The following is a 13,470-nucleotide window of genomic DNA, read 5'->3' on the forward strand; positions in this document are numbered from 1 at the left end:
TCATTCAATTAGTTCATGATTATTGTCTATGCATTTTTTTCGAATCTTGGATATATTTTACAAGATTATTTATTCGCAATTGGAATAAGTTAAAATCCTTAAAAATAATAGTTATTACGGATATATATTGTTTCTATAAATAAAAATATCCATATAAGTAAGTGACCTAATGCGGAAATTGTGTTTATAATAATTATTATGCGTTAATACGGAAGCGCTTGACGTAAACTATTCATAATATGTTATTAAATATTTATAAAAATAACTGATTGTGAGTTTCAAAACGAGTTTGATAACATCGTCGCTTCCGCATTGACGCTCCTCCTTCGAATAAATCCAGTTAGTATGATGACGAGATGATCGTTATCCTCATATCAAGGAACATGTTCCTTGCGATCATGCTTGATGATCATAAAAATTAAAGTTAGTAGAACATTCAATGCACGCGGGTTCCGACTACTTCTCGGGATTTTATTCAACGAAAAGTGATTTTTATTGTGATTTTAAATGATATTTGCAGATAAGAGATTATAATTTATTTGTTATATATCATATTCATCTAATTAATAATATCGATAATATATTTAATAAAAATGTAGTTAGAATGTTGAAAGAAATATTGGAGTATCGATATTTATTGATATATTTCGGACTTCCCCAAAAAATGAAATAAAAATAGAAATAAAAAATTTTGAAGTATGTAATCACTGGATGATTAGGATAGTCGGATGCCGCGTGCACGTAACGGGCGAAAGCAATAGGTGTTAAATATGTACCAGGCATGAGGTACTGCATGTTCATCGCCTCCTCGCGCATTCTCTCGCCCCTCAAGCAAATCGCCGCGGCGCTAAACAAGATCGCGCTGACCAACGACCAACCGACGCCGACCCAAGCGACCACGTACGACCAGTCGTACGAGATTAGCGAGTTGTCTTTCAGGACCTAGAGACAGTTTTTTTCCCCGCGTGCCATGTCGTGCCGTGCCGTGCCGTGGCGTGTCGTGTCGCGCCGGGCGTATATAACAAAGAAAAAAAAGAGATACGGGACGAGTTAGTTCGGCCGTTTCATGGTTATCGTGTCACCTGGCATAATGTACTGAACGTTCTGGGCCTGCTCGCGGGCACGCTCCCTTCTCAGGCAGGATGCCGCGATCAGGAATAGCGTCATCGTGCCCAGACACGTAGCCACCCCCAGCCAGGCAAGATAAAACGACCAGTCGTACCATTGCGCCGTGTTGTCTCTTAAAACCTGCGGGCAAAATTCTCTGTAAAACACTGCGTATATAATTGCCCCTGCCACCGGCAAAATACGGTTCCTCGGATTTGATGTAGATATTTGATGCGACAGATCGGTCCGGTGTGCCTGGAAGAATCTTTTCGCGGTGCGGGACAAGCGAAACGCTTCTTTATATCAGTTATTTTATTCAAATGAATGGACCATAATTATCTATACAATATATCATTTGAGAATCTTTAATTCTGCAAAAAATTAAATATTTTATTTTGAAAATTATATTTGAGTATTAAATTTTAATTTGTACTAAAATCTTTGCATCTTTTTCGCTTATCTCGCTTACTAATAACATATACGTTTTTTTTTAATGTTGATCAATTATAGTTGACTTTTAAGCGATCATGTGAATAATTTAAATAATTTAGGAAAACGAAGTAAAAATAATCCGAGGCGACCTAAATAATCTAAACAGACCGATATTAATATACCGGTGTATATTATTTCTAATCTTTTGTTTATGATCGACATAATAGTCAACGATAAATCCTAACATTTTGACGAAATGTGCGAACATTGTTTTTATATCGATAATTTTATATAATGATAAAAAAATACTGTAAAAGAAAAATTGAGAACACTTACAGTGCTCCATTTCTGATAATATTCCTCCCCGACGATTTTCTCTTTTTCATAATATTCGACGCCATGCCACAAGCCCATACCACCAGCACTCAGTAGACCTACATCATTTAAAAATATGTATATTCCGATTATATTTTTTTTTTATGCAGTATAAAATTCGATATTTTATTTTGGAAAATATACTGACAGGCGAATAACATCAGAATCGCCGTGGCCGTAATGTTTCCTGGTGATCTTCTCCAACACCCGACTACTCCCGTCCAGAATGCCGAAAATATCGCAAGAAAGCCGATCATAAATAGAGCTATCACAGATCTTCCCATATCTATGACAATAAAAAAATAAACGCGTTATGTCTTTTTTGCACATGCATTTGTAATAAATATTTTTATGACAATCTGGCAATTATATTTCATGTCTTTTACTATATTATACACGCGTTCGCTGCCATGTTGGCTATCAGCAATCGAACTTTCCATTTGCGCTACATAGCAACGTGACCGAATTCTAAAGTATCTATAATGTCATTTATACTTGTAAGACGTATTGTATAAGTAAGACAACTTTTTTGATATTATTTGTTTGTCATTATAAAAATATGAAATATTTGTGTGATCATTCCATTAAGTATATTAAGAGAAAGTTTGACACCCGCGTATATTTATTTCATTACATTAATATAAATCGAGCAAACCTTTTAAAACTGATATATATTTGAGTAATTTACATATCTTTCTTATTTTATAAACAGAGTTTATAATATCGATAGAGATTATTTAATCATTTCTTAAGATATAGGTATATTGAGATCGGATATATTAGAAGAAAAAATTAATAATGCGAAAGAGAAAAGTGGTGATCAATATTAATTGATTTAATTTTTAAAGTTGCGCTGATTTTTCATTGATAAAAGACAAAGAATGGAATTTGTTTAATTTTGCTATACTTACGTAGTCGTGTTATTGCGTCCTCAGAAAAATCTCTCGTCTGATTTTCTTCATCGGGAATAAAATAGTCGATATTCATGCAATGCGTCTCCACAGGGCTCAAATAAGTCTCGACTGTAAAAAAAGCACAAAATAAGTACAAATAAGTACGATATACATAGGAACACAATTTCGCGGTATTAACAAATAAGGGGATTAAAAGAAAAAAAAATCTATAAATAAATAATAAAATTTATAAATAAATTTTTAACTTTTTTTTACTCTCATAATGGCAAGAAAATTACTATTGTAGTGCGTTTAAGAGATTTATTAATATCTTTATAACATTGATAATATCATGTCCCTCTTTTTTACAATTAAAAATTATTAATATTTAAAACTATTTTAAAATAGTATTTTTTTTTCTAAAATCAATATCTTGAGGTTGCAAATTGCTCTTTCTTTATTTATAATTATAAAAAAAAGAAATATTTTACGCGAAAAGTATATACGACTAATTAGTCAATCATAAAAAACAATCGACATTTTCATTCTATCGACCGCGAGATACGCGAATTAATGTTTATTTAACGTTTGATTACAACATCCAGAATTGAAGCACACTGCATTCTAAGCGAAATAAACGGAATCTCGGTGAACTGAGAAATAACATATCACACCTACAGATGGTGTCATTTATATTACTGTCGAGAAATTTCATGTCTCTCTCTCACACACATGTTAAAGAAATTTAATTGAAAGCAGAATGTTTGCTATTAGATTACACAAGAGACAAATAAAGGAATGAATTAGATACCACCATTTAATTTAATTTCGTGCTATATTTTTTATAAAAGACTTTTAGAGAAAATAAAAACTAAAAAAAATATAAGAAAAATAGGAGAATTGAAGAAAAATGTGAGAAAAATTGTAAATTCTTTGGATAAAATAAGAAAAATTGCAAATAATTTTTATATATTGAATATTTTATGACTAACAATAAGAAGAATAGATTTTCTGTCAAGTTTTCTAAATAAAAGATTTTGTTATCATTTATAACTTTTCAATTTTAAAATTTTCCATCATGTAAGATAATAGAAAATAGTGAAATTTCTGATAAAATAATATCAATCTGATATTAATGGAAAATTAAACTTTTTTATTATATCTTTTAATTTTAATTTTTTGAAACATAAATTCAATATGAGACATCTTCATAATTATGTGCTGCTGTGAGAATTTACGATATCTCTTTGCTGCAATAATTTCATATCACTAAATGGATTTCGAAGGACATTCGCCTATATTCTAATGATATTCTAAAGATATCGTATCTCCGATAGCTAAATAATAAATTAATTATCACAAAACATATCCTTCATTTAGTCTCCATTTATATACGGAGGATGTTCGAAGGATCCTTGAAGATATGCATTCATTAGATACTTTCGGGATTGTATATATTTCGTTGTATGGGGACTTATTGTTGGGATTTATCTCAGTACTACAAGATCCCACAGCCCCGTCGCGTCTCGAAAAGCATGCGACCCAGAATGCAGCTGGCGCAGTGTGCGGTATGCTTTTACCTGTACCCGTACGTGGGCTCGCATGTGCGAGCGCGTACTCGGTCTTTCGTTGGTCTTGCAACGGTACTCTTTTAGCGAATCCTAATCCGCGAAATGCCACTTTCGAAAGACGTATCGCTCGGAGGAAAGAGTTGTCGTAAAGTAGCCATGCTTTCACGATCTCCTCTTGGTGAATGGATATCTGATTGGCAAGCCGGGACAAGCAATATCTGCCATCTCGAGAATTTTTTGCGATATTTAATTTCTCGTAGAGGATCATTACCGCTAATGACACTCAGATATAACACGATCTCTTCAAGTGAAATTAAATTTTCGAAATTTAACGCGAAGACTCGAAATGAAAGCAAGATGAAGTTTTAAATAATTTCCGATTAAATGTTTCTTTTTTTTTTTACACAATCTGTATATTTCAGCTATAAGTTTGTTTATTTTCTTTTCCTAACAATTATAGTCTAGTTTTTATTTCGTCTCTCGATTGTAATTGAATGAAAATCATTCGCTGAGAAAAACCGCCGGAATTAATAAACGGATAGAAAGATGTTTTCCGAATTTACATATCCGATCGAGATATTTTCGCAGCGAAACGTACCGTTTGAAATATTTTGCGATTCAAGTGACGGACGACGGCTACGCGGCCGTTTTCTCGACCCTCTTTGAATCTAGTTTCGCCTAAACGAGGCGTCATGCCAAGATCGTTGACTCGCGCCTAACTGTACACGCGTTATATGCTCTTCGCCATTCCGGAAGAGGAGCCTTTAGCGTCGGTGGCGATGCCGAGTAACCGCTCGGTAGGCCCTCCTCGTACCTTTTTCGACGCGCGACGCGAGTGATACCAGAAGGCAAAGATAAAAGCCACCGGACCGGTCGTTGACTGGTTTCTTCAAATTTTTCGCGCGTTCACTCGCGACCGTTCATGCGTGACCTCGATTTTCGATGTTGGCCCATGACACGGTGTATAAAAGTGTGATAAAATTATCCGCAAAAATCCCACGTGATAAAATATTATTCCAAGTATATCTGACGGATATATCTCCAAGAATTGTCGGATTGATTTCAGAACTAATTTGTATACAAAGTATTCCAGAATCATCGAATATTATTTTAGTAACAGATTCTTCAAAGAGTTTGTTATTAAAAAGAGTAATCGATAATTTTGAAACATTCTATGTAGGCGGGAGATAAATATGGAATATATCTTTGGTATGATTTATATTGTGTGTCAGTTCATTGAATGCCAACAGCGGACCACAATAGGATAGTGTTAAATAATATTATAGAAATTAATGGATATAAGAGCAATTTTTTTAAAGATATCATTAGAATTTTTATTTCTAAAATACGTTCATGGTATTTCACGTTATTATTTTACGATAGCATTCTTCGCCTCATTTTGCATATTATACGTCGATTAGCGATTACCTTAAATTTTTGTTCAGCGAGTAGATAAGCTCGATCACGTGCGCCTAATAAATCGAAGCCACCGGAAGCGGATCGCCGGAAGAATACGGCACGCCGAAACCGATAAGGCATTGTCGGTCGACGAACGGTATTGCAGTGATACGAGCAACGCATCGATTATTTCGATTGTTTTCCGGCCGAATGACACGAGAAACAATGTGGACGAGAGTCTTCTCTCTGCTCCACCCGGACAATTTCTTCGCTTCGGTATCGCGCGCGGATCGACCGACCGATAGAATCGATTCTCACCGATCCGGCCTCGATACGCTCGCCTTTTCTCGCCGTCTCCTCTGATCCCACGATCCCCCCAAACAGGTACACGTACCGACACAAGTGTATTTTCGTTTATGTCATCCCGGTGAGAAAGCATTGTCTTCATATTTTCAGCGTCCACCATCAGATCGTTAAGACTGGAGTATCATCTATCACGATTACTTAATCTAGGATATATACTAGTTTAGTTCTTTCACGAAAATAAATACCGATATGTGGGGTAATGAAAGCGGTTACTTTGATTTGTCAAACTAATAAGAACGAAGCGATTTATCGATCGGGATGCTGCTACTGCTACATGTCGGGTAAGAAAGCAATTGATGCTGCGATCTTGACATCTTCTCGCTTCGGGTGATTTTGGGATAGCAATTTCACCTGTCATCCGCAATTTTTAGCGGATAGGTTTCAAGTACATATCTTTGTATATACGTCAAATATTTATCTAGCTACATTCCTATCTATGGTATAAGACATCAGTGCGCGTTTCCCTTTGTTTTTTTTTTTTATCAATAACGTATTATTTTTATTATTGCTCAATAGAGTAATTTGTTCAATAGAGTCAATTTTAACTGATTCTAATCTCGTGAAACGAATCTGCCTTGTAATACGCGACATCGACACACTTTCCTTGCGTTTACCCCGGAATTTTACGAACGCTATCCGTTTGATTCGCCGCTTCCTCTTTACGACTGGTTCACTATTGTGCGGATAACAATGGATTTTATATGAGACCCCTAATGTATGCACGACCCGCATCTACTACAGTCGGTGCTTCACCATGGACACGTTTTCACTTTATAGCGCGGCGCAGCGTTTTCCCTTCCCGCTCGAAGAATGCGCAATCTGAAACTTCCGGGAGAACTGGAATCACCTGTACCGGATTTATACGAAAAGAATTCACACACGCAACATATATATATATTTTTTTTTATTAATCTTCAATTACTGTCGCGGATGAAATGGTGTGTAGCGCTTTTAGAAAGTTAAGAAATCTTAATCTCGCGACTAATATCGTAAAGAGTAGCGCGTAATACAATTGCGATTTAAAAAATTAATTTTGGAATACATGAGTTTAAAAAGAAAGTTGTTTCAGATATCTCAAATAATTTACAAGAAAAAAATGAATTTATGTTGCTTTGTGTTCTATAAATTTCTTGTTGAAGCATGATTTAAAATTAGCTCTTATGTTCATGTTACATCACTCTAGATTTCCTACCTGCCGTTCTTCACGTAATACGCACGCACGCACGCATACACAGAGGTATTAGACTGTATTTATGATATTTTTCCTTACCCAGATCAATTGTACAATTCGATCGTACGCAACGCACATCTCCGCAACGCTGACGCTCGCATAATAATTTTGAATTATTATGTCGCGGTATGAGCATTGCGTAATCATCGAAACATGCAAAAGTCGATTTCGCGATCTGCGTGACGTAAAAAATGACATCATATCGCGCGTGTCGACATTGTTCCGAATTATAGAATTCTCACATATATGCAGCATTGGAGGAAACAATAGAATCTATATGAGACGTTATTTATATCATAATCGTGTGAATTTTAAGACTTTAAAGACTTAATTTTATCCATAGCTAAATTATCTTTTTTTCTTTATTTAGGGAAATAGAATTTGGAGAAAAAACAAAGGAACATATAAACTATAATTAAAAACGCATATCGGAGGAATTGACTCTTAAAGACCAATTTAGACAGACAATTTTAATACCTTAATTAGCTTTGACCTAGATTCGTATCGGAATGCACTTAATCGGCATATACTTCCTGACGAAGATCAGAGTCATTATGTGAAATTAAGCTCATAATCGGATTAATTGTACTGATTATGGATTTAATTATATTTACGATATAATCGTGTATCATCGCATTGGATTACATGTGACTACATTCGATTACGTATTATTTTGTAGTTACATGTGATTTTTAATTGGATTTATCGTTTATATAAAGATATAAATGTCGCTCATTTTCTGTATATTATTGCTGTAAAATGTCTCGATACGTCACTGATCATTAATAGAGGACATGCGTCATTATGGTAGAAAGTCTCTAGTATATAGGAAAGGCGTTCCAAGCCATAAAGCGTTACGATACGAAATCACGCATGATGTGAAGTAGGATCTTATCACATCCTTGTGCGTTAGTAAAGCATGCGTGTGCCTAGTGTCTTTTTCATTGATTTAAATGCGATAGGATTTAATTATAATTTAAATTAATATATACATCGCATCTTTTTTTAAAAAAATGACACTCTTTGAAAAGAAATATTTTTCTGATTGTATATTATATATGTTATAATGTATATATTCTATAGCTTCAGAATATTTGAAAAAAAATTTCTATCTTTCTACAAAGAGCCTTTATATTTTAAAGAAAAGATTTTTTCAAACTATTGTCATAAAAATGAATTTATATTCATATTTGATTATTTGAGGAAAAAAAACCATTCTCTTTTCTCGCAATCAACTCGGATACGGCTTGTGTTTGTAAAGCATTAATACGCAGGCGATCGGTCGATCGATCGGCACGTCGATTATTTCGCAACGACCGCGATCGCAACGGTCCACTTACGAGGTGTGCTCTGAAAAAAAAATTACCTAGCAATTCTCGAGCCAGGGAAGTCTTGTCGTCCATTAAGTATGAGGATTCTCGCGGTTGAAACCGATAGAAAAACTTCGCATAAATTGGTTTTGCTCGAAGATAGAATTTTATGTTCATTATTTTTTTTTTTTCATATTGTTATTTAAGTATTTCGTTCGAAATGGTGTCTGGAAAATAGTGCGGTTGGCATCGTATGATATGCTTTTTTTGTGTTATAACCAGCTAACGGATGTATCCGATACTTGGAAAATCGATGTATACGTTATTCAGAAATAGTATCGATTAATTTTTTTGATAAAATTTCCTACTCGACAAATTCGCCACTTTGAAATAATATTACATTTTGCTTTTTATTTTTTTAAGATTTTAAGATTTTTTATTCCTACAAAATAGAGATAATTTTATAAATGTCTCTTTGTATATATTTTTTACTCAAATTTTGGAAATATTTGTTTCGACGGATAAAAAAGAAAGCGTTCGCTATATTTTATTCATACGACGTAGTATGTTAACATTGTTCACACAAACGCATAATGCTGAATTATGCACGGTAACGGATCCTAGGATGAGAAAGCGCCACGATGCACTGCACCGGAGCTATCGAGAGAAAATGCACCTTTCTCCAAAGATTGTGCGCGCGTTTGTGCGGTCGATTATAAACTGTTAACCTATTACGTGGGATCGGATAACCTACGACATTACGAGATCGTAACGTAGAAAGTTTCCTAAAGGCCGCGTAAGAAGTGTCACTGAACGTCAAACTCGAGAGAATTTGTCGATCTTGGAATGCAAATGTAATCCCGAATTTTGCTCAAAGACGGAAAATCGAGTCTCAGTAATTATTTACAATGTTCTTTATTTAACACATTTATGCACATATATTTATTCTACCATATATTATAAAATAATGTAAATAATGTAGATAATTAAATGCGATAAGAGACCTACAACTGTCCAATCTTTTTTTTATTTTTTTAATTATTCTGTAAATACTAGATAGCAGAAAAAATGGTGTTAATTTTAATAAGAAATAATTAAATTTAATTAAAACAAGCTTGATAAGGATAAATATATGTAGTTGCAAAGTTAAATAATATCGGAAGTATTTAGCGCGGACTACGGATTTCATCTTGAGCCCTTTTCGAAATAACAAGTCTAACCGTATAATTTTTTTTATTAAACTTGTACGATTGTTTAATTACTAAATTATTTATTTTGGAATTTTTATTTTACCTGTCGGTGGTCTTTCTTTGGGATAACATATCCTGAATAGACCCTGAGTCCTCGTGTAATAATAATATTTCTTGTTCATCTGCTCCACCAAGTGGCTCTGCTCGGCATGCTTGCTCGCGTATTGCTGTAACAGGAAGAAGAATATTCGTTGAATAGACAGATACTAAGGATAACAAAAAAGATGTTGATTTGATGTTGTGAAATGCCAACGTTATTAACGATGATAAAGTGAAAGGGCAAGAACAAAATCGCGACGAATAATTTGCCTTAATGGAGAGAGCTACTACTGTGCATGTATTTTCGAATGCAGATGAAGTATGCGCTCTTCCTTTCGCGAAAATATTATTATCGTTAGAAAGTAAGAATATCGTGTTCTCTCGCGATATAACATCTGTCAGAATCTCTCTCGTATTTTTAGTGAAAGGGACGCCACGTGCTCATTTAACTACATTTTACTACATTCAATTCAGAGACGACTAAAAACCGATTACAAGCAACTCTGCTTTCTTAAGTCTTGTGTGTGTATTAAATTGTAAATTCAACCAATTCTTTACCAATTTAGTGACGCAAAACTTTATTTCGAAGCTTAGCCCCAAAAAAATGTACAATAGTGAAAAATCGACAATTAAATAAATGAATTCCTTGATGTTTCCTTGACCCTTTTTCCTGTCGATTCAAAACTGATTAGAGAATCGGTAAGTAATTATCAAAAAATCGATATAATTATACAAATTATTATATAGAGCGTATATAACACTCGCATAAATTTACAGTCACGATAAAGAATTACCAACTTCTTGTGCACAGATGGATGAAATTACAAGTAGAGAAAACGATTCCGTCCTCACTTTACTTCACGTTGCGATGCATCGATATTTCGCGAAGAGCTCGCCCATGAAGCCTATATAAAAACCATAGAGAGCGTTTATTCATGCGTGTCGATACAAGTTCCGTGTACTTTCTTATGTCCGTGGATGTATTTCGCATACCGCCCTCGAAATTTGATGCAATTTCATATCATATAGGACATGTATCGATCTCCTCCGGCAGTGATCGCTCAACGATATAATCTCGGATTGTCCTCGGCGCGAACAGGAATCGACTGCACAGCGATTGTTACGATCTATTTTCTAGAAAGTTCTTATTCGATTTCCCGATTCAACGTCTGGTAGAAAGTATAATAATACACCGCGCTACGCGGGAAATCTTAACGCATGAATCGCGACCGTTGACAACGGAAAGAAACGTTTTCCGCAGAAGCGAAAACACGCGTGCTCGTTCTTTTTGCATACACATACGTCGCTTCCCACGAAACATTTCGCTCGATCCACTGTTCGCCGATCGCTGATAAAATGTATACAATGCGAAAGAAAGAGTTCTCTTTCGAAACTCCATTCGTTTTCGCAGACGATATTAATATCTTTGCATTTCTCTCTTATATTCATCTCTTTGCAATTTCTCCTTAAGTGATTTATTTATGTTTTTTATAGAACTTAGTTAATCTGATTTACGATCAGATTCTTACTTTCTAATTTTTTTTTCAATTACTTAAAAATTATTGGAATTTGAAAAATATTATACAAAGTATAAATTGTTATATATAATCGGATTTTGTCGTTTTTAAAACTTGGACGACAGATGTAATTGCTTTGTGCGAGAAATGCATTCTTGTTGCGTTTGTCAATAACAACGTGGCGATCAATAATGTTTGAGAAATTCCATCGCCTACGTTCTTCCTCGATTACCAGCTAATAATCATACGAGCATGACGTACGCCGCTGATGCAAACTCCAGCAGGTTAACCTTGACGAACACCCATGCGTTCCGAATAGTTCTTTTGAAAGAATGCGCAAGGTGAATGATGCATATATTCACCAGAATGCTTTCATTTCATTGACAGTTAAAATACAATTAAAATAGTATTTTATAATATAATAAAACGTATACAACAAAAAATCTTATATCAATATTGTCGACTTAATTGGCAAAAGTTATTATACTATGAAATGCAAAACAAGAGATGAGGGAACAAAAGAAAATTTTTTAGTTTAATATACATTATTGCTATTTATAATTATAGTTGCATTTGCATAACCGTCTAGTTGCTACAATTATCATTTTGTTTTACAAATATAAAGCTGTGAAACAAATATACAACATTGCAAAAGGATGATGCGGCGAAATCTGTTCAAAACGCACGCATTGAGATTAAAGAGTTCGTTGTAACAAAATCAAAAAAAGTATCCGAGATATAGCGAAAAATTTTGCGAAATTGATATCTTAAAGAAACGAGAAATATATTAATATTTTGAAGAACTATGTGATGTTGCTCGAGAAGAGAGTATATTCCTCGCTCTGAAATTTCTACGAGCAACAGGTGTTGTCTGGAAATTCAATATGTGAATCCTTTCGTGACAGTGCGTATCAAGAGTTATTATCATTTGTCGCTCCCGAGAAAAGGGAAAAAAAGGAGGATACCGACGAATCTCTCAATCTTGTCTAGGCCACGCCATTCTGCTTTCACGTTGTTATTTCACCATTGCTCGCCTCAAGCGCGGGAACATCGTCAAGCCCGGCTGATTTCTTTGACATAGAAAGGAAAACCCGCCGTGAAGCTCAATGGAGATAATTACATTATCGATAACAGAATGAGAAATCGTACACATCTCTCGTACCTTTTTTGGAAATTATTTTTGCATCTCCTAGATTACAATTTTATTGAAAAGATCGCAAAATTTTTCGTTGTATCACGTGTACTTTTTTTTTTACGATTCCATTACAACTGGTTCCTTAATCTCAATAAGTGCATTATGGATTTCTAATTTACCGCATCATGGTTATGCAATATTATATATTTGTATTTACGATTTTACATTCGTAAAGCAAAGTGATAATTGTAGCAACTAAAAGATAGTGCAAAATATTTATAAATACTTGTAGAAATAAGGGAAATAGCTTTCACCGAACCTCTATATCTTGTCATTCTCGATACTGGAAGAAGTATATATTATTTTATAAGTCTCGGTATAATTTATCGCGCGACGTTATCATTTCGATTATGAATTTATTCATATTAAAATGTCTCAAGGAGATTTTTTTGCCTCGTTTGCTCGCAACGAGATTTTTAGCTAACGAACCGTTTTGTGTTATGTACGGCAACTTTCATTTGAATTTTTCATCGACGAATAATTTGCCTTAATGGAGAGAGCTACTACTGTGCATGTATTTTCGAATGCAGATGAAGTATGCGCTCTTCCTTTCGCGAAAATATTATTATCGTTAGAAAGTAAGAATATCGTGTTCTCTCGCGATATAACATCTGTCAGAATCTCTCTCGTATTTTTAGTGAAAGGGACGCCACGTGCTCATTTAACTACATTTTACTACATTCAATTCAGAGACGACTAAAAACCGATTACAAGCAACTCTGCTTTCTTAAGTCTTGTGTGTGTATTAAATTGTAAATTCAACCAATTCTTTACCAATTTAGTGAC

The 13,470-nt window shown here is 34.4% G+C and overlaps 1 protein-coding gene across 2 annotated transcripts in view; it reads right to left on the minus strand.

The window, feature by feature from the left end:
- Positions 1–13,470, minus strand: part of LOC115232834 — a 29,113-nt gene that overhangs the window by 4,088 nt on the left and 11,555 nt on the right. The window contains exons 2-6 of one of the 2 annotated variants that reach the window (XM_029802964.1): positions 9,977–10,100; positions 2,826–2,936; positions 2,063–2,200; positions 1,876–1,973; positions 1,083–1,248 (exon numbers count right to left, since the gene is read on the minus strand). In XM_029802964.1, the coding sequence (XP_029658824.1) occupies positions 1,083–1,248; positions 1,876–1,973; positions 2,063–2,200; positions 2,826–2,936; positions 9,977–10,100 (637 nt within the window). Of the gene's footprint in view, positions 1–776; positions 943–1,082; positions 1,249–1,875; positions 1,974–2,062; positions 2,201–2,825; positions 2,937–9,976; positions 10,101–13,470 lie in introns of both variants that reach the window. The other variant, XM_029802963.1, reaches the window with a different exon arrangement.

The sequence above is a fragment of the Formica exsecta genome, unplaced genomic scaffold, assembly GCF_003651465.1.
Source record: "Formica exsecta isolate Colony F162 unplaced genomic scaffold, ASM365146v1 scaffold15, whole genome shotgun sequence".
NCBI classification, from domain to species: Eukaryota; Metazoa; Arthropoda; class Insecta; order Hymenoptera; family Formicidae; genus Formica; species Formica exsecta.